Source organism: Candoia aspera, chromosome 2 (assembly GCF_035149785.1).
Source record: "Candoia aspera isolate rCanAsp1 chromosome 2, rCanAsp1.hap2, whole genome shotgun sequence".
NCBI classification, from domain to species: Eukaryota; Metazoa; Chordata; class Lepidosauria; order Squamata; family Boidae; genus Candoia; species Candoia aspera.
The window spans coordinates 156,883,820-156,907,169 of NC_086154.1; the positions used below are offsets into that span (position 1 = coordinate 156,883,820).

The window sequence follows — 23,350 nt, forward strand, 5'->3', positions numbered from 1 at the left end:
TGAATGTTAACAAAATAGAGGGGGGAAATATGGAAGACCTTCCTCCAAATCCAGAAAGCCTTCCTCTTCCTCCTAGGATGTGGAACACAACATCCAGGACAGTTCTTGCAAACCCAGTCAAAGATCAATGGCCAGGCAGGCATGGGCACAATATGAAGAGTCCCCCTTTGGGGGAGATGAGCAGCGACAGAAATTCGAAATACAAATAAACAAACAAGTAAACGGCACCAGGGAGCAGCCGCTGAGGTGCTTTTCCTTAGTGGGTCACCCCACTGCAGAAGCATGACGAGGGATGCTTTTCAAGCAGGTCTTTGGCCGATGGCTGAGACCGGCCAACTTCTATACACAATGCATTTGCAGCATTCCTGCCTCAATAGCCCTCCTTTCAAATGTTCAACAAATCACGTGGAGGTCAAGCACTAAGCCTGCCACCATGATGTCTGTTCTCTCTCTGCCAAAGGAGACATCGTTCCTCACCGATGGCAGTTACGATGGCCCGCCCAGAATCCTGCACAACTGCTTCTGGCGTTGTTAGGAAAACTTCCTCAGAAGCTGGTTCTCCTGGAGAGGGTATATGTGTGAATAAAAATCTAGAATTAGGATAGCTACGAAACAATCCAGTTGGGGTACCTTTCATTGCATACAACATTTGTGCAAGTGCCCAGAACATTCCTCATCTACCAAACAAGTGGTCGTGCAGGACACAATCATCCCATTTTTCCAATGGGGACCTGAGCGTGATCAGCAGCGCCTAAGGCTGCCCTGCAAGAAGACTGAAGCAGGAACCTCCTAGCTGAAGAGCACACTCGGCCTTTTCACCTGCCCCTCCTTCCATCTGTCCTGTAGCAGGTGGACACATCACTGCGTTGCCTTCTTATAGCAGAGCTGCTTCCCACAGAAGAGACCACCAGAGAAGCATGCTGATCTACGTTCTCTGGGGACCCATCACAAGGGCAGTTATGCTGAGCAAGAGGCACAGCCATCCCATACCTGAAGAGCACAGGAATGCGTTCTGGGCCTCTTCTTTAAGGACACCTTCTGGCTGTGGGAGAAAAAAGGAGTTATGGGTTCTTTGGCAGTGTGTTTCTGGAGGACTTTCTCAATGCCGAGCCTTTGACTGGGCCCGCTTTCTTTGGCCAAAGAAAAGCAGCCATCCACCTGGGCTTAAGCCCTGGAAACACAAAGGCTCTGCAAAGTTTGGAAGCTACTGACACCGAAAGAAACAATCCAGCATCAGCCCCTCTACAGAGCTATTTCCAGGCTTCTGGAAGTTTGGTTAGTGCTTGAACTGGAGTTGGACTGATGTCTTCGCTGACCTTCACAAGTAATGATTTTATCACCGTGTCTGACCGGCCACGCGCAGGAGTGACAGAGATCTTGTTGCCACACAACTCCTGGGTTTCCTCAGCCTCACTGCTCACTGAGATGTTCACGCGCCCTACAAGAAGGCAAAAGTGACAGACAGCAGCTAGTTCCGGAGTTTCCACCATCAGCTTGGTGTGAAGAAAAACGGCTGCTCTTTCCTTTTGGCCCAAAACCCGTTCCACAAACCTTCCCCCCATTCAAGGATTCTGCAGATGCGATGCCAAGGTCACCTCTGTACTTTTCCACAGATGGAGCTGGGTGCAGATATGAGCGCAGAGGGGCTGCATGATTCTTGAATGGTTAGAGATGTGGGCTACGTCCATGAATCTGTCCTCAATCCTGCTCCCCCTTCAGCATTAACAGATCTTTCAAAGTGACAATATCTTGGTTGGAAAGAAAACCCATCTCCCCACCTGCCCTCCAAAGCTCCAATGCTACTTGATTGACAGGCATCTGGAAAACTAATGGGATGCTCTTGGGAGACTCAACATACAGACCTCCCCACTCCCTTATCCCTCTGCCTCAGCCTCAGCCTTACCCAGCTGCGTAGCCGTCACATTCCAGGAGAAGACCTTGGCCTCCTCAGCACACAGGCAGGTGGTGTACTGGCAGTCCAGACATGGCTTCACCTCCACCTCCTCAGACTCTAGCAGGGTCGTTCTCACCTGGATGGTAACACGAAGGAAGAGACACGAGATGGGCCAGGCAGCTGGGCTTAGGCAAAGGCCAACATTAGAAACAGAACTTCAGGACCACGTTTGGATCAGGAGAGTACTTCTCGTCAGCTCAAACTGCCAGGAACCCTCCGGAGAATTCTGCCTAGCAAACCTCCGAAAGTACCTCAGGCAGTTCTTCTGCCCGTAGTTTGTGGGGAAGAAAGACGGACCACTAGGAATGTATCCTCTGCGAGGCACAGGAAGGAATACGTGGCTTCTGTTTGCAGTCTTGGTCCCCATCTCTAACTTGTCTGAAGCACATTGTGAATTTCCTCCTCCTTATTTTTGCAAGATTTCTGACCTGTCCTAAAGGGGCTCTCACCTGGATACAGTTCTCGAGGAAGTTAAAGACGGTGCCCTTTATCTGGAAAGTCTCTCCACGGATCACAGAATATGGCATCGTCATATCAATAAAGAAGGGCTGGAAAACCCTGATCGAGGTTAACTGGGAGAGTCCAAAGCCTACGTCTGCCAAACAGAATGCATTTGCGTTCCACTCCGTGATTGTGTCTGGAACAGTGACCGAGTGAACTGCTTTCCCTTCCTCGCTGCAGAACAGGAAGAGAGTTGATGCTTCAGTGACCAGATCAAGGCAGAACAGAGGTGATGCTGGCAAAACCAGCGGTTGGCCAACAGAATCAGAATATAAGAGCAGTTGGTCAGAGGGACCATGCAAAGAGCATGATTTACACCATCCCTAATTTTTAAAAAACACTTTAGATAAAATATAAAATGATTGCTTATATTATTATTGTTAATAGGCACAAAAAAGAAAGAAAAAAACCCACACACAGTTATTATACCATAGAGAGGGTATCATTCTTCCTCATTTTTAAATAGATCTTTAAGCTTTGATCCAATAAAAGGTAATTTTAAATAGATTATTAAGCTCTGACCCAATGAAAGAACATTTTCATCTGTGTTTTTGGTGCATTGAAATAGTGCCATTTCATAAATGTAAAGTAACCATAGCTCTACAATCCAAAACAATAAATCTGGAATGACGCTATCTTTCTAACATTAAACAATTATCATACTTGCTATTCACAATAAATACATACAATTCTATACAATGATAAGTCCCACTTTTTTTTGAAACTCCAATTTTTTTTTGCCCTGGCTTTGCCTCTGGATCAGGAGTTCTTGCATTTTTTTTAAACTAACAGGTCTTGCCCCTTGAGAAAATCTGAAAACCCCTGCTCTAAGTCTGGCAGTCTTTAACAAAGGAATTACAACAGGACTAGGGCAAAAGGTGGAGCGAAGCCCAACTATGATGAAAAGTTATAGGGTTCTCATAATGAAAGAACCTTGAAACTTTGGCTCCTTCCACAGTCTCTGGGCCTAGGATCTTCTGTGAACCCACCAGTGAGCCTGACAGAGGTGTTGTTTGTTGCTGTGGTTTTATCCCCCAGCATGGCCATTTCTGTTTTGTTTTAAATTGCTTACATGGCTAGTTTTAACCCTTGTAAGCCACCCAGAATCTTGCACAAGTGGGCAGCTGAAGAAATCAAAATCATAAATAAATGCTATAATTATGACTATGATGGATTTTTTTACATGATCACCCACATTTCATAGGGAAATTCAGGTCAGATTATTGACAACTATGACAATCAGGGAAATCCCCTTCCCATCTTCATATAGTAACTATAGCTAGTAAAGAAAAAACTGGGGTTGGTCCTTGCATTAAAAAGTTCTTCATCTCATGAATCTTTTTAAATTAAGCTAGAAGTATTACCATAGGATATCATATATCACTCCTAAAGCAATAGTCATTTAAATTACAATTTATCTTTCCCCATAAGCTCTGTGGAATTTTAAACTATCTTTTTAGATCAACTTTCATCTGTGATTAAAAAAAATCTAATAAATTTATTATCAGAACTGAGGAAAGCTTCCTTGGAATAATTATTCCCAAATATTAAAATATTTGTAAAACAATTAAATGGGACTTTATTTCTTGCCAATTACACATTTCTACAGAGGCATTTGAACCTATGGGAAGGAGATTGTATTTATTCCAGTTAAAGGATTAACAATAACTTTTGGAACTATTAAGGCAGTATAAATTACATTTCAGTATAGAAGATGCATAATTATGTAAATAAAGTCTCATATGCCATCAGGATGAAGTTTATGCCATTATATCTGAAATACCATCACTTTGTTGAATAAGGCAGTTCCAATACCAAATAAAGTAAATAAGTAATGCAAGTAAGAGGAGATAAATTGATGGTTTATGGTTCCTTAGGATATCTTAATAGATGGAGACAAAAACACATTTGCAGTAATCCTGGGGAAACTGGTAGGATACCAATAAGTATCTAGCTGAAAAAAAACTAAGGACATCTGTATTTTTGGATAACTTGTTTCAAATAGTTCTACTATACTATGGCAAAAACCTTTTCCATTAATTGAGAAATTTCTGAGTGTACAGTTAAAATATTTAATAATAATCCAATACTGCCAGATGTTTTATAAAAGCACATGCGCAAATAATCAAAGGGAAACTGGGAGACCATGAGTTCTAGTTCTGCCTGAGGCATGAAGCCAGCTGGGTGACCTTGGGCCATTCATTCTCAGCACTAGGAAGGAGGCAGAAAAATCTTGCCTAGAAAACTGCAGGGACTAGTCCAGGCATTCGCCAGGAGTCAAAAAGGACTGATACGAAAAAAAAATTGCAGTCTATGTGCTAATGGAGATGTCAATATTTTGCATCTGCTTTTAAGAAAGAAATTGGATGACTGCTTGGTAGGGTAGGGACTTCACCTGGCTTCAAGATTACAGTTACATATGCTTCTTTAAAAGAGGTAAAGAGAATATTTTAAAAAGCTGCCTTATACACTTCCAGCAGGAATGAAGCCAAAACAGTAACAATGTATCCCTTATACTATCCCTAGTACTATTTGGGTTAGGTATTGTTCCTGTTTTAATGGATTTACTAGGACTGATTATTTCTTGGAGAGCTCAGGATAGACGACCTGGTTGTTCATTATCTAAAAAAAATGCTAAATATGTAAAAATTAATTTCTGATCAGACAAACAGCCTCTAAAGAGAAATTAAAGATTTGTTGACAAGTATCTGATGGTTGTCTTCAGCAAAGGATCGTTACCTTGTTGTGGTGCTGGAGCTTGAGCACCTCAATGATGCCATGAGCTAAACCATGAAGGGCCACCCAAGACGGGAAGGTCATGACAGAGAGGTCAGACTAAATGCGATCCCTGGGGAAGGTAATGGCAACCCATCCCAGTATTCTTGCCATGAAAACTAAATGGATCAGTACAACTAGAGATATGTCGCTATACCATCAGAAGATGAGACCCCCAGGTCGGAAGATGGTCAAAATGCTACTGGGGAGGAACAGAGGATGAGCTCAACTAGCCCCAGACTTGATGACGCAGCTAGCTCAAAGCCGAAAGGACGGCTAGCGGCCGACGGTGCTGGTGGTGAACGGCGAATCCGATGTTCTAAGGATCAACACGCCATTGGAACCTGGAATGTAAGATCTATGAGCCAGGGCAAATTGGATGTGGTTATTGGTGAGATGTCAAGATTAAAGATAGACATTTTGGGCATCAGTGAACTCAAATGGACTGGAATGGGCCACTTCACATCGAACGACCACCAGATCTACTACTGTGGACAAGAGGACCACAGAAGAAATGGAGTAGCCTTCATAATTAATAGTCAAGTGGCTAAAGCAGTGCTTGGATACAACCCAAAAAATGACAGAAGGATCTCAATTCGAATTCAGGGCAAGCCATCTAACATCACAGTGATCCAAATATACGCCCCAACCACAAATGCTGAAGAAGCTGAAGTAGAGCAGTTCTATGAGGATCTGCAGCACCTACTGGACAACACGCCTAAAAGAGATGTTCCAGGAGACTGGAATGCTAAGGTGGGCAGTCAAATGACACCTCGAATTACAGGTAAGCATGGCCTGGGAGAACAAAATGAAGCAGGACATAGGCTGATAGAATTTTGCCAAGACAATTCACTCTGCATAACAAACACTCTCTTCCAACAACCTAAGAGACGGCTTTATACATGGACTTCACCAGATGGACAACACTGAAATCAGATTGACTACATCCTTTGCAACCAAAGGTGGCGGACATCTGTACAGTCGGTAAAAACAAGGCCTGGAGCTGACTGTAGTTCCGATCACGAACTTCTTCTTGCACAATTTAGGATCCGACTAAGGAGATTAGGGAAGACCCACAGATCAGCTAGATATGAGCTCACTAATATTCCTAAGGAATATGCAGTGGAGGTGAAGAATAGATTTAAGGGACTGGGCTTAGTAGATAGGATCCTGGAAGAACTCTGGACAGAAGTTGGCAGCATTGTTCAGGAGGCGGCAACAAAATACATCCCAAAGAAAGAGAAAACCAAGAAGGCAAAATGGCTGTCTGCTGAGACACTAGAAGTAGCCCAGGCAAAAATGTGCATGATCAAAAACAAAGATGGCAAGGACCTAACCGAAGAAGAAGAGATCAAGAAAAGGTGGCAAGAATATACAGAAGACCTGTATAGGAAGGATAACAATATCAGGGATAGCTTTGACGGTGTGGTCAGTGAGCTAGAGCCAGACATCCTGAAGAGTGAGGTTGAGTGGGCCTTAAGAAGCATTGCTAATAACAAGGCAGCAGGAGACGACGGCATCCCAGCTGAACTGTTCAAAATCTTGCAAGATGATGCTGTCAAGGTAATGCATGATATATGCCAGCAAATTTGGAAAACACAAGAATGGCCATCAGACTGGAAAAAATCAACTTATATCCCCATACCCAAAAAGGGAAACACTAAAGAATGTTCAAACTATCGAACAGTGGCACTCATTTCACATGCCAGTAAGGTAATGCTCAAGATCCTGCATGGTAGACTTCAGCAATTCATGGAGCGAGAATTGCCAGATGTACAAGCTGGGTTTAGAAAAGGCAGAGGAACTAGGGACCAAATTGCCAATATCCGCTGGATCATGGAAAAAGCCAGGGAGTTTCAGAAAAACATCTATTTCTGTTTTATTGACTATTCTAAAGCCTTTGACTGTGTGGACCATAACAAATTGTGGCAAGTTCTTAGTGGTATGGGGATACCAAGTCATCTTGTCTGCCTCCTGAAGAATCTGTATAACGACCAAGTAGCAACGGTAAGAACAGACCATGGAACAACGGACTGGTTTAAGATTGGGAAAGGAGTATGGCAGGGCTGTATACTCACCCTACCTATTCAACTTGTACGCAGAACACATCATGCAACATGCTGGGCTTGAGGAATCCAAGGCTGGAGTCAAAATCACTGGAAGAAACATTAACAATCTCAGATATGCAGATGATACCACTTTGATGGCTGAAAGCGAAGAGGAACTGAGGAGCCTTATGATGAAGGTGAAAGAAGAAAGTGCAAAAGCTGGCTTGCAGCTAAACCTCAAAAAACCCAAGATTATGGCAACCAGCTTGATTGATAACTGGCAAATAGAGGGAGAAAATGTAGAAGCAGTGAAAGACTTTGTATTCCAGGTGTGAAGATTACTGCAGATGCTGACTGCAGTCAGGAAATCAGAAGACGCTTAATCCTTGGGAGAAGAGCAATGACAAATCTCGATAAAATAGTTAAGAGCAGAGACATCACACTGACAACAAAGGTCCGCATTGTTAAAGCAATGGTGTTCCCTGTAGTAACATATGGCTGCGAGAGCTGGACCATAAGGAAGGCTGAGAGAAGGAAGATCGATGCTTTGGAACTGTGGTGTTGGAGGAAAATTCTGAGAGTGCCTTGGACTGCAAGAAGATCAAACCAGTCCATCCTCCAGGAAATAAAGCCAGACTGCTCACTTGCGGGAATGATATTCAAGGCAAAACTGAAATACTTTGGCCACATAATGAGAAGACAGGACACCCTGGAGAAGATGCTGATGCTAGGGAGAGTGGAGGGCAAAAGGAAGAGGGGCCGACCAAGGGCAAGGTGGATGGATGATATTCTAGAGGTGACGGACTCGTCCCTGGGGGAGCTGGGGGTGTTGACGACCGACACGAAGCTCTGGCGTGGGCTGGTCCATGAAGTCACGAAGAGTCGGAAGCGACTAAACGAATAAACAACAAAATCTGATGGTTGTATACTGTGCATTGCAAAATATACATTGAGTAAATATAAGCATCCAGATACCAGTGTCCAGACAGCAATATTTTTGAAAGCATTTGGCCCTCTGCAGGATATGGAGGAATGCCTGATTTCTTTCACCGCAGCCAGTAAGAGCTAAAGCAGAAGGCTTCATCCTCTGAAATGACATTTTAGTTCTTGCCCCAGTAGACTTTCACCTACTTGACAGGGATCAGATCCCAAATCCAGGTGTCTGGAAAGGATGTTCTAGGTTTGGCTTCCTCTTCCTTCTTGGAGACCGAATCAAGAGCTTGTGGCATTCTGTTGGTTACTGAATCATCTACAGGTTCACTAGCTGTAAGTAGATGCAAAATGTAAGTGTTTAACTTTTGGGAGTGGGGGAGGAGAGACAATGACAATCTGTCAACCACAAACCTAATGCTTTCCTAGAGGTAAACTGGGTAAACTTTTAACTGCCTGGAGCTGTTTCTTTTTTTGCATAATGGACTGAAACTATCCGAAGCTGCCCTAGGTGTGCCTGCATCACAGCGAAGGAGGGCTTCTTCATGTACCTGCCCAGCTACCTAAACCAGGACTCTCTCTTTTCTCAGGGAGCAAGCCTCATAACCAACTAGATTGTTAATGGGCCTGGTTACACATGTGGTGGGAATATTTTTTTAAAATATTATTATTATTATAATTATTAGCTATCCCATCTTTTTTACATATAACTCAAGGTGGTGAACATACTTAATACTCCTGCCTCCTATTTTCCCTGCAACAACAACCCTGTAAGGTGGGTAGGGCTAGAGAGAGAGCGACTGGCCCAAAGTCACCCAGCCGGCTTTCTTGTCTAAGGGAGGCCTAGAATTTGCAGTCTCCTTGTTTCCAGGACAGCACCTTCACCACTACACCACACTGGCTCAGGCTATATATCAGGGTAGCAATTACACTTTGTCAAAACAGCCCTTCATTTTTACTACTTATATATACTTTTTCAAAAACGTAATGCCGCATCAAAATTCCTTTCTTGCGTTTTCCCAGGTTTGGCTCCATTTTGTGCTGCAGTTACTATTAAAGTCCCAGTATCACAGTGTTTATAACATTTGCTTACACACAAAGGAGTTCCATCTTAAAATCTGACAGATTTTTTTATTACTATTTTATTTCTCCTGAGCTAATTACTTTTCCACTGGGCTTTTTTTTTTAATCCATGCACCGGTGCTTTGACACATAAAGTCAGGGCAATAGGCCTTTATGAGATAACAAGTACATTGTTGAGGAGTGATCCCCACCCCACATTCTTGAAAACTGATTTGACCAGTGATGCAATAAGTTAGAAATTGTACATCTAGAGCAGGGTTTGATAATGTACTCATGGGTGCCTCCTTTGGAGTCCACCAATCAGCCTGAAGTGTAAAACCAAATGCTAGAGCAGCAGTGATTTTGTTTACAAAGATGCTTCTGGATCCCAAATGGGCCCCACAGTCATTCACAGGACAGAAACATGATAGGTAGCTGCAATCCAGGGTTAAAGACTCCTTGCCTGCCCAGAAGAATGACAAAAATAACCTGGGATAGTAAAGATTAAACCTATCCCGCACCTCAGATTCAAAGGTAAACGCTTTGGAGCATGCAGGGGTATGACATGATGCCTGTCTATAACTCCTTAAAGCAGCTGTGTCTTTTCCTGAGACTGAGCTGCCACAAAAACATTGGCTGTTTTGGTGTTACAAGCAGATGCCACATTTAGGCTGTCATGTGTTCCAAAGCAGCTTTTTGTGTTTAAATCTGAAGAGCTACACAGTGCTAATAAAAAACACATTGGGTGGCTTTGAAAGTGGCAAGGAGGAATCTCACTTGTTTGCTTTCTGATGAATGGAGGCTTTGTACTAAGCAAGGTCATCATGGCAGCCACTTCTGGAATAGGCAATCTGTCTTTACCACCCATGGCAGCCATTTTGTGAGTGTGTCCACCATATGCTTTCAAAATTCAAGGGCTGGCACTGTCCCCCAAATATTGCTTACTCTCAGTCTAGAGAACTGATGCTTCAGCTAGATCACCTACAGTTCTTTAGCAGCATTGTCTATTTTTAGCTATTGGTGCAGGGGTGGCTAGGACTGGTCATCTCCCTTTACTCTCTTTCCACTGTGCTATCCTTAAAAACACTTCAGCAGAAAAACTGCCAAATGATGGCTGTGGTTCTCACAGTATAGAATGGGTCCTTCATCGTAAAAGATTTTGTCAAGAGGGTGCAGCTCACAGGACACTGGCTTCTTAACTCTGGTGTTGGTGAAAAGTTTCATACCCAGCTCCTGTAGACATTAAGGAAAAAACAGCAAAATGAAGGGCAGTTTGAAAATGAGATACAATAGAAGGTAACATTTTTGGAAGCAAAAACATTTGCATATCTGGCAGGGAATCAACACAAAATGCTTTCAACTCCACTCCATACAGTTACCTTCTCAAGTCCTTCTACATGGTTGTTAGAAGGCTATCGGTATTAATCCATCTGTAAAGTACATAACTAGCACTGTGTACTCTTTTCCTTCCATCCCATCCAGTGCTGTACAGCTGTTTCAGCATTTGTGTAAACAAGTAGATAAAAATGGTATTTGGCAAATTGAATTTATAAAAAGAAAAGAAATTATGACTATGTTTTTCTGCACCTAAAGGTATTTGGGAATAAACAACATTTTGTGGTAGCAAAGGATAAAATATGTTTGCTACTGCCTCGATCACTGGTAGCCATCAGAAGGACTTTTCTGGAGACCCCTAGGCTGAGAAACCTTGGTCCAGGCCTACCTGCACCATTGCAAGAGGTGATTTCAGATTACTTCATTGTAAAGATGCAGATAAACTACAACATGCAAACTCTTTCCACTTTGAGTTATTAGAGGCTCACCACAGGTAAGCCAACATTTGGGAAAACTTACACAATAAATTATATGAAGCTCCATTTGCAGAACCATTTATGGTATGCTGTTTTTTTGCTTTCCTTTTCTCATTTTAGAGCTACCATATTTGAATGATTTCTGAATTAACACTCCATTGCTACAATTTATTTTTGAGGCACACAAAGCCTTTCCCCACTTGTACCTAATCGCAGCACAGACATGCTTGGCAACCTCCCCACGATGTTGTTTTCATTTTGCCCATAGCACAAATTAGAAGCAGCTTCTGGTGTTACAATAGCATTTTCCCCTTTAAACAGGCAACAAACTGTGCCAGTTTTACCAGGAGTACCATTCGATACACTTCATTGATCATTCTTTTGGTGTCCCAGTCAGATGGCCCCTAGGATCAGCTTAGTGCTTTTTACCTTTTTAGCCCCTTTAGGCTGGTGCAAACTATCCCCCCCCCTCAACTTCACCACATAAGTTAATAACCTGACAGCAATATGGGCTGTGAAGTAGCTGGTTCATACAATTTCCCCTCTTTGAGCCCATCAGTTTTGTTCAGGTTGCTTTTGAACTCAGGTGAGAGAGTGCTAAATGACAAATTGCCCAGGGGCCAGGTGCTGTGTTTGGGGGAGTGGGGAGGGCTGTGCTGTGAAGCCAGAAGGACCTCTGCTGCTGCACTGTGCAAGCCCTTCATGCACACCTGTCCGTTCTCTGAAACAGCTCACCCTCTTCTTCCATCTCTCCCAGCCCAACAGCTGGTCTCCAGGCAGGGAGGAGATGGGCAAATAGAGTAGGCTTCAGATTTTCAATCCTATGTATTAACAGATAAAGGGATTGAAGGCCTGACATGTGACACCTCTCATCCTGATTCCCAGGCTGGGAGAGGTGAGAGATGATGGGAAGGCAGGTTCTGACAGATTTCTAAACCCACAGGTCCAAACCATCGCTGATAGCAGCAGTTTTATACTTGGTGGAAGGTTTCCTGCTGGCTGCTGATGTTGAGGTGAGGAATGTTGGAGGTCCCAGCAAATCAGCATGCCTCATTAGAATGTGGATCAGTTCGCTCTAGGATGCAAATTCTCTATGTGCTTCTCGAGGAAGCTGTTTGTTGTCCCTCCCACATTCCTCAGTTCTACCTCCTTCTATCATCAGAGGAGGAAGCATGCTTTAGCTGATCCTTCCATCTCTGAGGGCCATGCTTGGCCCTAGAGTCAGGAGGTTCCCCCTTTCTCCATGCAGCCTTCAGCAGCAATGAGGGCTGAGGGTCAATTCAGTTTAGGGAAAGGAAAGAACAAGAATCATCATTTTTTCTTCTTCTGAATGGATGTAACTGGACCAAATAAATCAGTAAGACTCTTTTTACTTACTGCTGAACCTACTTTGTCTAAGTGTATAATTCTTTATGCTTGGGTGGGCTAAGTGTGTAAGATCAATAACCTATATTTCTCTAACATCCTCATTAATGCTATGTTAGATAATATTCTTTTTCTGTGCATGCTTTTTTGCTGTATTAAGCTCTGCTCCATTCAGTGGTCCTAGCTGTCTACTAATGGCTTCAAGGAACACAGCTTTCCCTGCCAGACAAATGAAGACACTGTCCTCCAGCTGTAAGCCAGGACAGAGCAATTGTGATTGGCAATGGGGACAGCCAAATCTATGCCAGTTGACTTTTCTGCTGGTTCACAGGTGAGTAGAGAGCATTAACTGAGCCATGGAGAAGAGTCCAAAGATGAGATTGGAGGAATTTCATAGAGCTGTCGGTGCCCACTTCTTGGAAGTTTCCATTATATGGTTTATGCTGATGAACAGAGAAAGCTTTTTTCTAAATACTGAATTGCCTTTTCATAGACCCCAAACCTAATTTTTCCACTGTTTCCTCTTCTTTTTAAATATGATATTGTGATTTACTTTACAATTAAGAATCATTAATGTGTCCTACCCATGGAACTCCAATCAATGCCAAAACAGCACAGGTTTTGGGGGAAATGTTTTCAGTGCAGATGCCACTCACCTTGAACAGACTATAAACGTCAGCCTGACTTTGAAACCAGGGAGCTACCAAATACCGTTTTTGTCTTTTACTCTCTGAAGGAAGACAAGGATAGGGCTCAAAATCTTCCAAATGATAGTGAAATCCTCTTGCAGTCATGGCTTCAAGGTAAGGGTAAGGAGATAAATACACCTGAAAGCAGAGAGCATTGGCACAGGCTAAGCAAATCAGAACAAAATTGCCACTGTTAGCAGTGTTCTTGAAACATAACCACAATATGCATAGAAGCCTGACCCTTGGTAACATCAGCAGATGATTCAGAATTAAATGGCCGTCACATCAAAGCTTCAGAGCAGGACCACCCACCCATATATCTGCTTCCATGTTGAAGAATCCCTAGATATCTGATCAAGAACCTGCTAGAATTTAGGAAAAATGCAGTTAGCTGTTCCAGCCACATGATTCAGCAACTTTGGAATGTATGTCTTCATTTTAGAAACTAAGATCTTGTGATGGACTACAGTAACGCAGCTGGCCTTCAGAAAGGAGGAAGCACATTCCAAGGAGCGGGGAGAGACAAGAGACAGCACAGTCCGGAGTTGGACCGTGGGGAGAAGAAAAGATTCAGATTAGCCATGCCCCAGAGTCTCCCAAGGTATATCCATGAGATCAGAGTAGTACAGTTTTCATCTGACAAGATTCTATCTATACGGTATAAGCAAATAAAGAACTGAACTTGGCTGGATTGATTCTGTGTTGTTCTTGGGCTAGGCCTGACAGATCCTAACCTTTACAGCAGTAAAGACACTGAAAAATGCACAAACAATATTTGCAAAGACATGTTGAAAAGTGCAACAATATCACTTTACCCATCAAAGAGAATATTTGTAGCTCAGGGTTGAACTATGGTGCTCTCTGAGCCTTCTTGTTTTCTTGCAGACGTTTCATTGCCAGACTAGGCAACATCAAGGACTCCATAATATCACTTTCCTTGTGATTTTTATCAAAAAAGCTGTCTCCAGTTAATATTAAAATCAGATAATTATCTCAAGCTCCTTACAATTTCATTTACTTTAGTTTGCACATACAGCGTGGTTTTTACTGCTCATGCATTTGTGTGGAAAGGAACAGATGAAGAATTCATTGGCCACAGCATTGAGAAGGGCTCTGTTTCCTTACCGATTCTGGTGTCAGAGTTTGGTTCTTCTGCAAGAGAACACTCTTGTCCACAGCATGGACAGAGCACAGAGCACCAGGGGCAGCTTCTAGGTGCAGATTGACCTTTGACCCTGGAAGCTCTTCCTGTTCAGAGAAGCCCAATGTCACCTATGGATGGGGATACAAGAGATACGTTTTTACAAGAAAACCTGCAAGAATGATGAACAATTTAGGACACCAGACAAAGAGAATTTGTGTGATTGATTTTTTTTTTCTTCCTTTAAGGGTGAACTGACTAAAGCATTGTTATTTCACTGGGTGCAAAGGAGGGACCTATGATGTGCTTAGTTGTGGGTAATCCCACAGTTGATACTCCAGAGAAACAAAACAGTCACCATCCTTTTTGTTTTTTAAACAAGTTAAGGAAAGCATGCTGAGAATGGTGATTGAAGTCTTTTCCAGCCCCTTAATACTGTAAGAGCTGCTTTGGATCATGTGACTGGAGTCTTAGAGCAGAGCAGTCAACAGCATTCCAAGCTGGTGCACAACTCCTTCTCCCAAAGGGATCCACTGAGGGAATCTGGTGCATTTTGTTTTCACAGCTCCCAAACATTTTTCTTTTGCCAACTTCTCCTACCACACTAAATCTGTCCTATTCTGTCCTGCTTGGGAAGACAGATACTGTGGTCAGACAGAGCCCTGAGCCCCTTTACATTATTTCTTTCTAACATTATGTTGGGTTGGAAAGAATAAAAGGGAAAGTGGATTTGAGCAGTATTTCTCCTCCTCTTCAGCAAGTCAGAAAAATTTGCTGAAACCAATTTTGCCTGGTGTACACTTAGCTGCAGAAGTGGGAAATAATCAAGTCAATGTGCCAATTTACATATCCCTCCATTATTTCTTTTTTAAGGTCTCTCCTTTACCAGGCTCCAGCATTTTTCAACTGGTACCCCTTGTGTTCTTTTTTGTCTTCCATGGAAACAGTAAAGAGCTGCTTGGAGAGGGAACAAACTACGGGAGGAAGCAGCAGAGGCAGCCCATGCACACTGCAGTAAAGCTGGTCAAGCAGTGGAAACAGAGAGGCGGGTGGGATGGTTTTGATGACTCTCCACTCTTCTCCCCACCACATGTAGCAAAGATGTGGAGAAGGTGCAATTACATACACACAGACCCATTATCCCACACTGGAAAGTATACGGTTGATTTACAAAGTATACGGTTGCTCTCTCCCCCACATGCTGTATGCTGTCCTAAGAAATCTACACTAACCTTATGCTTGAAGCACTTGTTTATTGTGAACACATCAATGTCAGCTGCCACCTTGCCGTCAGCGAAGACTGCAAACAGCAGAAGCTTGGCAATGGGTGCCAGGTCAGAACTGGTGGTCAGGGTGAGGGAGAAGGTGCCTTTGAGTGCTAGGTCAGGGGAAAGAAAGGGGGGAGAGAGAGAGAGAGAGAGAGAGGATTTAAGTCCATACATTGGGTAAGTAATTTCTGCTAGACAGAAATAAAACTGGTATAGTACAAGGACAGGGAACTTCCTGCCCCTGAGACTTCAAAGACTAGGGTGGAACCATTCTTCCTTTCTTATGCCACAATGAAATAATCACCTTCCTCTTTCTGTAGTCTCTTTCTTCATGGCTAGTTTGCTCTAGGTTCCTCCTTATGAACAGAAAAAGGGACTGCTCCCTTCTACATATACAGAAGAATGCAGTGGTCTGACAGTGAAGAAGAAAGTTGGGGCTTTTCCAAATGGCCAAATTAAAGTACTATCCACAAGTTCTTGAACTGGCAGAAAAACATAATGGAATACATTGTGCTGCCCCACTACTGATCCCATTGTGCCTTTGTCGTGTGTTCTCTTCCCTCTTTGCTGCAGGTGAATAAATGGGATGGGATAGGACGGATTTCCCCAGCCTCTTTTCCCTTCTCACCAGGTGTCACCTGCTAATGGGAAGCCAAGCAACCACTCTACTTAATGGGAGGGCAGGGTTGGGCAAATGGAGACTGATACTTTTAGATACCTGTCCAGCTGCCTGATTACTAAATGGCAAACGCTAAGGGGGCGCATGAAGTGAAATGGAAGGGAATTCTCTTAATGCTGCTCACAACCCATCTTTCACACCTGTTATCTGTCAGGCTATTTCTGAACATGAGTCTAGTGTCTTCTGCAAGAATAGGGTATGTGTGAATGCTGTGTGACCACGTCACTCTATGTTTCCCCATAGGTTTTCCCTCACTTACTATCTTCCAGGTCAACTGGCACCTGTTGCTGTCCACTGGAGACAATATTTCCTTCTGATACAACCTGCAGGGAAAAAGTGGCCAAGTTCATGGACCACAGTAAATTATGGCTTACTAAAAATACCACAAATAGCACATATCAAGCCATAATGGATACATTCATACAACTTGCTATGCCCAAAGCAAGTTTTTAATGTGAACCAGGACAATATATCAGGCTTCATTGGCATCCTTGATGCCTTCGTCAAAATGATGCTGAAAACTCTGCCTTTTGTATGTGGATACAATGTCACGATGCATGTACAAAAGGTATGGGGCTTATATGAAGACAGTGAAACTCTGTGTTCATCGTTCTGCCCCTCCCTTGTCTTCCCCTGTGCATGCTGCTGACAGGCTTGTACCAGAAGAACAGAATTCTGCAGAAAACTAGATGTTCCAAAAGAATGTGGGAAAGTAAAATCTAGACTTGTGAACTTTGCATTAGAAGGTCTGTAGCTTAACAGGGATGTAAACTTTTTGGGAATTTGGACTGGAAGGAAGATTATAGATAAGGCAACAGATCTTTCTTCTGATAAACTTCTTGATGTAGTCAACAGGAGTCAAAGGGGTTGACAATTTATACTTTTTACTCTCACATCCGGTTGCACTTTTCACAAATGGTTATGCTCACCAAATAATAGAAATCTACGTGGTCAGCCTCGGGGTCCAGCTCTTTGCGGTCAAGGACATAATCCACCAGTACTTCCTGATCCTTTCCACAGGGCAGCTCTTCCTCCACATGCTGAATCTCAAGGAAACTGTTACTCTCAGAGTAGAAGGGCTTCAGCCAGACAAAAGCTTCATTCAATACCAGACCGACATCATCCTGAGCTACATTTAAGAGGGAATACCTACCCTGTAGGGAAAAAAAAGGCATAGAATAGCTATGGAACAGCTAAAGAGTCAAAAACTTGTTTATGGCTCCATGTACTTCTTCCTAGGGTAAAAATGTATCCTGGGGCCAAACGAGAGATTTTCTGCATGTAAAATGAGAACTTCTTCCACTGCATACAGCTCCTCTTCCTCTCCTGGTGCTCCTGGCATCTAAGACTGGTGCCAGAGGCTGTAGTTTTGTGTCTGTGTATGTGTAGAGAAGGAGGGAAGGAGAGAGGGTAGGAGGGCGAGTACTACTTACCCATAGAGCAACTGAAGTGTTTTTCCATTCTTTTGTGTCCAAGGTGAAACGAACTTCCCCATTCTCATCAGTGATGTATGGAATATGAGTTACCACATCATCAACATCAAGAGTAAGGTACACAGTCTGGTTCTTTATGGGTACATTATTGACAGCACATTTCATCTACAGGAACAAAATGTCCTATTATTGTTCTAATGATAGTTGAGAAATTGTATGGAATTCATGGAGCATTGTTCTAGGACAGGGTTTCTCAGCCCGGGTTCCATGGAACCCTAGGGTTACGTGGGAGGTCACTAAGGGTTCCTGGGAGACCATGATTTATTTAAAAAATTATTTCAATTTCAGGCAACTTCACCTTAAAGAAGTAAGTTTCATTCTTTATTTTTAGTTTAACAACACTGCATATGCATATATACAGGCCAACCCATGAAATGAATATAATAATTTTGTAACTTCTGGCCTATATTTGAACCTGAATGTGCAGGGGTTCCCTGAGGCCTGAAAAATATTTCAAGGGTTCTTCCAGGGTCAAAATGTTGAGAAAGGCTGTTCTAGGATGTTTATAGATAGTAAAGAAAATAGCATTATTAATAGATGCCATCTTCAAGTTTTAAAGCAGATTTAAATCCTGACTTTTAAGAGTTTACAATCAATTTCTGACCAAAACAGTATCTCTGCTACTGAGAGTCCATACCATTAAACCAACCTGCATGTTTAACAAATACTGATTAAAATGGTTAAAATTACGAAAAATTATGAAAAAATGAAAAATTGAGAGCCAGCTTGGTCTAGTGGTTAAGGCACCAGGCTAGAAACCAGGAGACTGTGAGTTCTAGTCCCGCCTTAGGCATGAAAGCCGGCTGGGTGACCTTGGGCCAGTCATTCTCTCTCAGCCCAACTCACCTCACAGGGTTGTTGTTGTGGGGGAAACAGGAGGAGGAAGCAGTATGAGGTATTTGTGCTGCCTTGAGTTATTTATAAAAAATAATAACAGCAGGGTAAAAAATCAAAAAACAAATACACTTAAAATAAAAATTTGTTGTAATCCAGTCTTGAATGTTTATTTTTTTATTTTTATTTATTTATTTATTATCCCACCTTTATTATTTTTATAAATAACTCAAGGTGGCGAACATACCTAATACTCCTTCCTTCCTCTAATATAATATAATATAATTATATATATATATATATATATATATATATAAAATATTGTACTTACTATATTATATAATTCCGATATACCTAAAAGTGAGCCCTGAAACATTACTGGAAATGCCTTTTCTTCCCCAGCCCCTCACATATGAAATGGCACCCCATGGAGGGAGGGGCACTGAAAACATTGTCCTTCTGTTGCACACGGAGCAAGTTTACAAGGAGCATTATCCAAAGAAAGTTGTATTTGACTGACCTTTCCAGTATATGGAAATCCATTTTTATAGAATGGATTGAGTTTGACGAATTGTATTTCAAAAGCTCTGCTGACCACTGAGATAAAGCTATTTCCTGAGACTTTCACTCCTGCAGAAACAGATTACATTCTGGCTCATTGACAGCCTTGCAAAAGAGCATTAGAAAATAAAAAACAGCAGATATCTAAGTGCACCCGTGACATTTCGTTTCCTGTTGGTCTCACTGGTTGTTTAATTCCCCAGCTTCAGCCAGGAGCTTTCCTATGACTGAGTTTACACTTTCACTCCCCGTCCTTCAGCCGCCAAAAAACTAAGAGGGAGGAAAGGTGCTGTCCCTCTTCCTGCCCCGGCTGCCCTCTGCCCTGGTTTACTATTGGGGTTGGTCACCTGCACAAGGCGCGCCAAGTGAACTGATTGGACAATTCCTCCAGCATTGCTGCCTTCATCACCGGCTGGTGGGAAATTATCCACCAATCATAGTGGTGTTGCAGAGGGAGGGCGGGGCTTGAAGCAAGCTAGTAAAGGTAAAGGTAAAGGTAAAGGTTACCCTTGACATTAAGTCCAGTCATGGACTGTGGTGGTGCTCATCTCCGTTTCAAAGCCGAAGAGCCAGCGTTTGTCCGTAGACACTTCCGTGGTCATGTGGCCGGCATGACTACATGGAACGCCGTTACCTGCCCGCCGAAGCGGTACCTATTAAACTACTCACATTTGCATGTTTTCGAACTGCTAGGTTGGCAGGAGCTGGGACTAACAACTACCTCGCACCTTTTTGTCTGGCCAGCTACAGTGTTATCTGCTACGCGAAAGTTGGCTTGGCAAGAACAGAAAATCAAAGACACGCCTTTCCTTCAAAACGCCAGACGCTTCTCATATTAACCCTGTTTGTAATGCTGGCTTTGATAAATTGGAGCAAGAGTCCCCCCTTTCTTGGTATAGTTGAAAACAGGACCGTGGAGTCGTATCAGTCTGCAAAGTGCTCACCCCACCACTTCTGCAAGGTAAAAGACGAAGCTCCGCACAGGCTGCATGCCTTCTAATCACTTGCAGAGAGCAGAGGAGGCCGGCTGGGGGCCCTGCTGCATTCAGAGGAAGTGTGGAGCTGTAGAGTCCCTTGCCTGCTAGACTCAGGCTCTCCCTCCAGTCCTGAGCCTGCGGCTCCGTCCGCTCTGCACTTCTGAAAGAGCAGCCTGGCTGATCGATCGCAGAGGTGGAAGAGGGGTGTGGGTGAAGTGGGAGCATTCCTGGTGCGCCAGCTTGGTGCAACCTCTATGACTGTGAGCGGTCAGTTGGGCTATTTCTAACTGTGAGTCTAGCACTCGGTTCAGAAGAGTGTTCCACGGGAATGGCAGGGAGGGTCAATGAGCGATCCTAACCAGGAACTTGTGGAAGTAGCCTATGAAGCAGGCAAAATGATACGGCTCCCTTGGAGTAATAAAAGCAGTAAAAAGTGTGATAATTTACAATCCCAAACTAATCTATCTCAACCTTATTCCTATTTGCTTTGCTTGTCTGTTGATCCCATGCATTCAAAATTACCATCGGCCTGAGATTCCAACAAAAGAAAGCGGACAAGTTTTGTAGTAGAAAGTACAAACCCATCTTTACCAGATGACACCATTTGTCATCAGGCCTCTTTTGTTCCTCTCCCGGGAACACAGGATTCAGCCGTAAAAAGTCTGCTTCTCCAATAAACTTGCTTTCCCAGATTGCAAAAGATCGGGAACTGAAGCACATAAACTAAGGAGCAGCGATTGCTTAAGGCATAGTATCTCTTCTCTTGAGCGGCAAGAAGGCATCTGCCAGAGAGGTCGCTGTGTGGTGGCGCTTAGAGTGGATGACAATCCCTGTTAGAACTGTTGGCTCAGGAACATGCTTTTCTTGCAAAATGAGAAGAAAGATTATACATTTTGCTTTATACCTCTGCTTCCAGAAGGGATTTGTTGTTTAAATTAAAGTTGGAGATTCTGGTTCATTGATTGGTGGAGACAAGGAAAAAAGGAACAAGGGAGCAGGGCATCTTCCTGGAAGTCCTAGCAAAATTGGGACCTGAGCCAACCCATAGGGGGCGCCAGAGTTGGATGACTCTGCCTAGAGCGCCAAATGTCTAGAGCTGGCCCTGGTGGAGGCAAATGTGTCTCCTGGCAGCTGCCTATGCTTGTGACATTTTCTTGGCATAAATTATGGGCCTGTACCTCTGAATATGCACAAATTCTGCATGTTATTTGGAAGACTACAAAGTGGCTTAAAAGAACAGAATCCAATGTTGGGAAATACCGTTTTTAAAATATCTTTTAGAACAGTAGAAGACAAAATCAAATGAGAATATTGAGTTAAATTAATGTGTCCAGATATAACCTTAAATTTCCCATTTCTTTCCTTGTACCTGTTCCTTCCTCTTCCATTTCTGCAGAAAGCTTAATAGTACCGGCGTAACCTTTTTCAGGTAGTTTCATATCTGTTGTGTTAATAGTAAAGGAAGCACATCCAGTTTTGTCTGTCTGGGGATAAAGAGAAGAAAATTTATATTAACAAGAATTCTTTAGGTATTGCATCCAAACAAGAGAGCTTTCTGTCACATTGTGCCTCTTTTGTGGTGTTGGTGGATGAATGGAATAACTATTCAGGTTACTTTGATCGGTGGTTTCAGGAGGTCTTCCTCTGATTGGAAGCTCTTCTTAGCATTGCTGTTTTTTTCAGTGTTCAGTGCCTTACCTTTTCTCATGGAAGCAAAGCTTTTTATTTCTTTTATAGGACAAAATTGACACGTGTCAAACACAGCAATGATGGTTCTGCTCAATTCCATGGAGATGATATACATACAAAATGGATCTCATAAGCTGGATGGTGCTCAAGGACCATGGAAAGGTTAATTGACTTCTAATGAGCAGAATTTTGAAGATGGACAACTGCCTAGTTCTGGTCTATTATTTTAGGGATAATTCCATGCCATTGTGTTTCCATCTTACTCTATTTTTAAAAAATCCTCCTAAGAAGCTAGCTCCTTTAAACAGTGTTTTATACCATGCTTAAATTTAATTATATTGACTTACTTACTTACTTAATTAAATTATATATATTTATATATAATTATATCAGTTTTTAAAATATGCTTTTTAATGCACTTTGCTTTCAAAATATGTCTTTAGATACATATTTGATATCTTTGAATTGTGCTGCAGCATCTGGAGAAGTGCAAAAATCTGCTGGACTTTATGCATTAGTCCAAAAGAACCTTTCGTTTAGGCATCTGCAAAGTCCAATTTCTTCCCACCTATTCTCAGACATTCTTATAGAACATTTTTATTTGAGGCACTGGTGAGAGAAAAAGTAAATTTCCACAGGATCACTCCCCAAGTAGTGATAAAAATGGATTGGTGCACTGTATGTGTGTATTTGTGTGGGTGACTATGCATGCGGTGGTGGTGTACCTTCTGTTTCATATGGCCTTAGGCATTGTTGGCTTAAAAAAGGTGTTACTCAGCACATTCCTTCCTGCACAGGTATGATAATCCTTCTTCCTTCCTGCACCCCTGTCCACCAGATTGTTTCTCTGATGGTGCTGAATGCAGGAGGAATCACCTGGTGTCCTCCTTTCCATCTCTATTCTGCTACTGCTATCTAGATTTTGGTGTAGTGGTTAAGGCATCAGGCTGGAAACTCAGAGACCATGGAGACCATGAGTTCTGTGAGACAGAAGGTAAGGCTGAGGTATCCTCTTTCTCAAACACAATGTCTATGTAGCAAATTCACTTTCAGTTTTATCCTGGGGGGAAGGGGGTGTCATTCTCACCTGGCCTGTATAATTAAGCTTAATGTCAAACATTTTTCTCGTACTTTCACTTTCATGGAAATAATATGATCGGGTTCGAATCAAACTGAGATGGACAGTCCCGTGAACAGGCTTCCCATATGTGTATCTGTGAAATAATTGAGAAGATCAATATTAATTATAATAAAGAAAAACAAGTAAAAAAAGACAAGCAGAACAGAATACAGATAGTCCTCACTTAATGAGGGTAATTGGGACTGGAATTTCTGTGCTAAGCAATGCAGACATAAAGCATGATGTCACGTGACTGTGCCGCTTAGCAACAAGTCTCTGGTTGCTGTCATTAAGTGAGGAGCACAGGGGTCATTAAGCAAGGACCTCACATGACTGCGACTTTCAACTTCCTGCTGGTTTCCACATTGACTTTGCTTGTGGGAAGCCAGCAGGGAAGGTTGCAAATTGCAATCATGTGACTGCGGGATGCTGCGATATCGTAATCGCAAGCCA

General features: G+C 42.7%; 1 protein-coding gene across 1 annotated transcript in view; it reads right to left on the reverse strand.

Moving 5' to 3' along the window:
* Positions 1-23,350, reverse strand: part of LOC134491050 (alpha-2-macroglobulin-like protein 1) — a 53,625-nt gene that overhangs the window by 11,730 nt on the left and 18,545 nt on the right. The window contains exons 9-24 of the mRNA XM_063294536.1: positions 22,865-22,991; positions 21,458-21,572; positions 19,071-19,180; positions 17,657-17,821; positions 17,153-17,377; positions 16,483-16,546; positions 15,509-15,654; positions 14,261-14,407; positions 13,103-13,273; positions 10,398-10,503; positions 8,410-8,542; positions 2,404-2,629; positions 1,904-2,030; positions 1,317-1,438; positions 991-1,042; positions 478-561 (exon numbers count right to left, since the gene is read on the reverse strand). Of these exons, the coding sequence (XP_063150606.1) occupies positions 478-561; positions 991-1,042; positions 1,317-1,438; positions 1,904-2,030; positions 2,404-2,629; positions 8,410-8,542; positions 10,398-10,503; positions 13,103-13,273; positions 14,261-14,407; positions 15,509-15,654; positions 16,483-16,546; positions 17,153-17,377; positions 17,657-17,821; positions 19,071-19,180; positions 21,458-21,572; positions 22,865-22,991 (2,120 nt within the window). The remainder of the gene's footprint in view (positions 1-477; positions 562-990; positions 1,043-1,316; positions 1,439-1,903; positions 2,031-2,403; positions 2,630-8,409; positions 8,543-10,397; positions 10,504-13,102; positions 13,274-14,260; positions 14,408-15,508; positions 15,655-16,482; positions 16,547-17,152; positions 17,378-17,656; positions 17,822-19,070; positions 19,181-21,457; positions 21,573-22,864; positions 22,992-23,350) is intronic.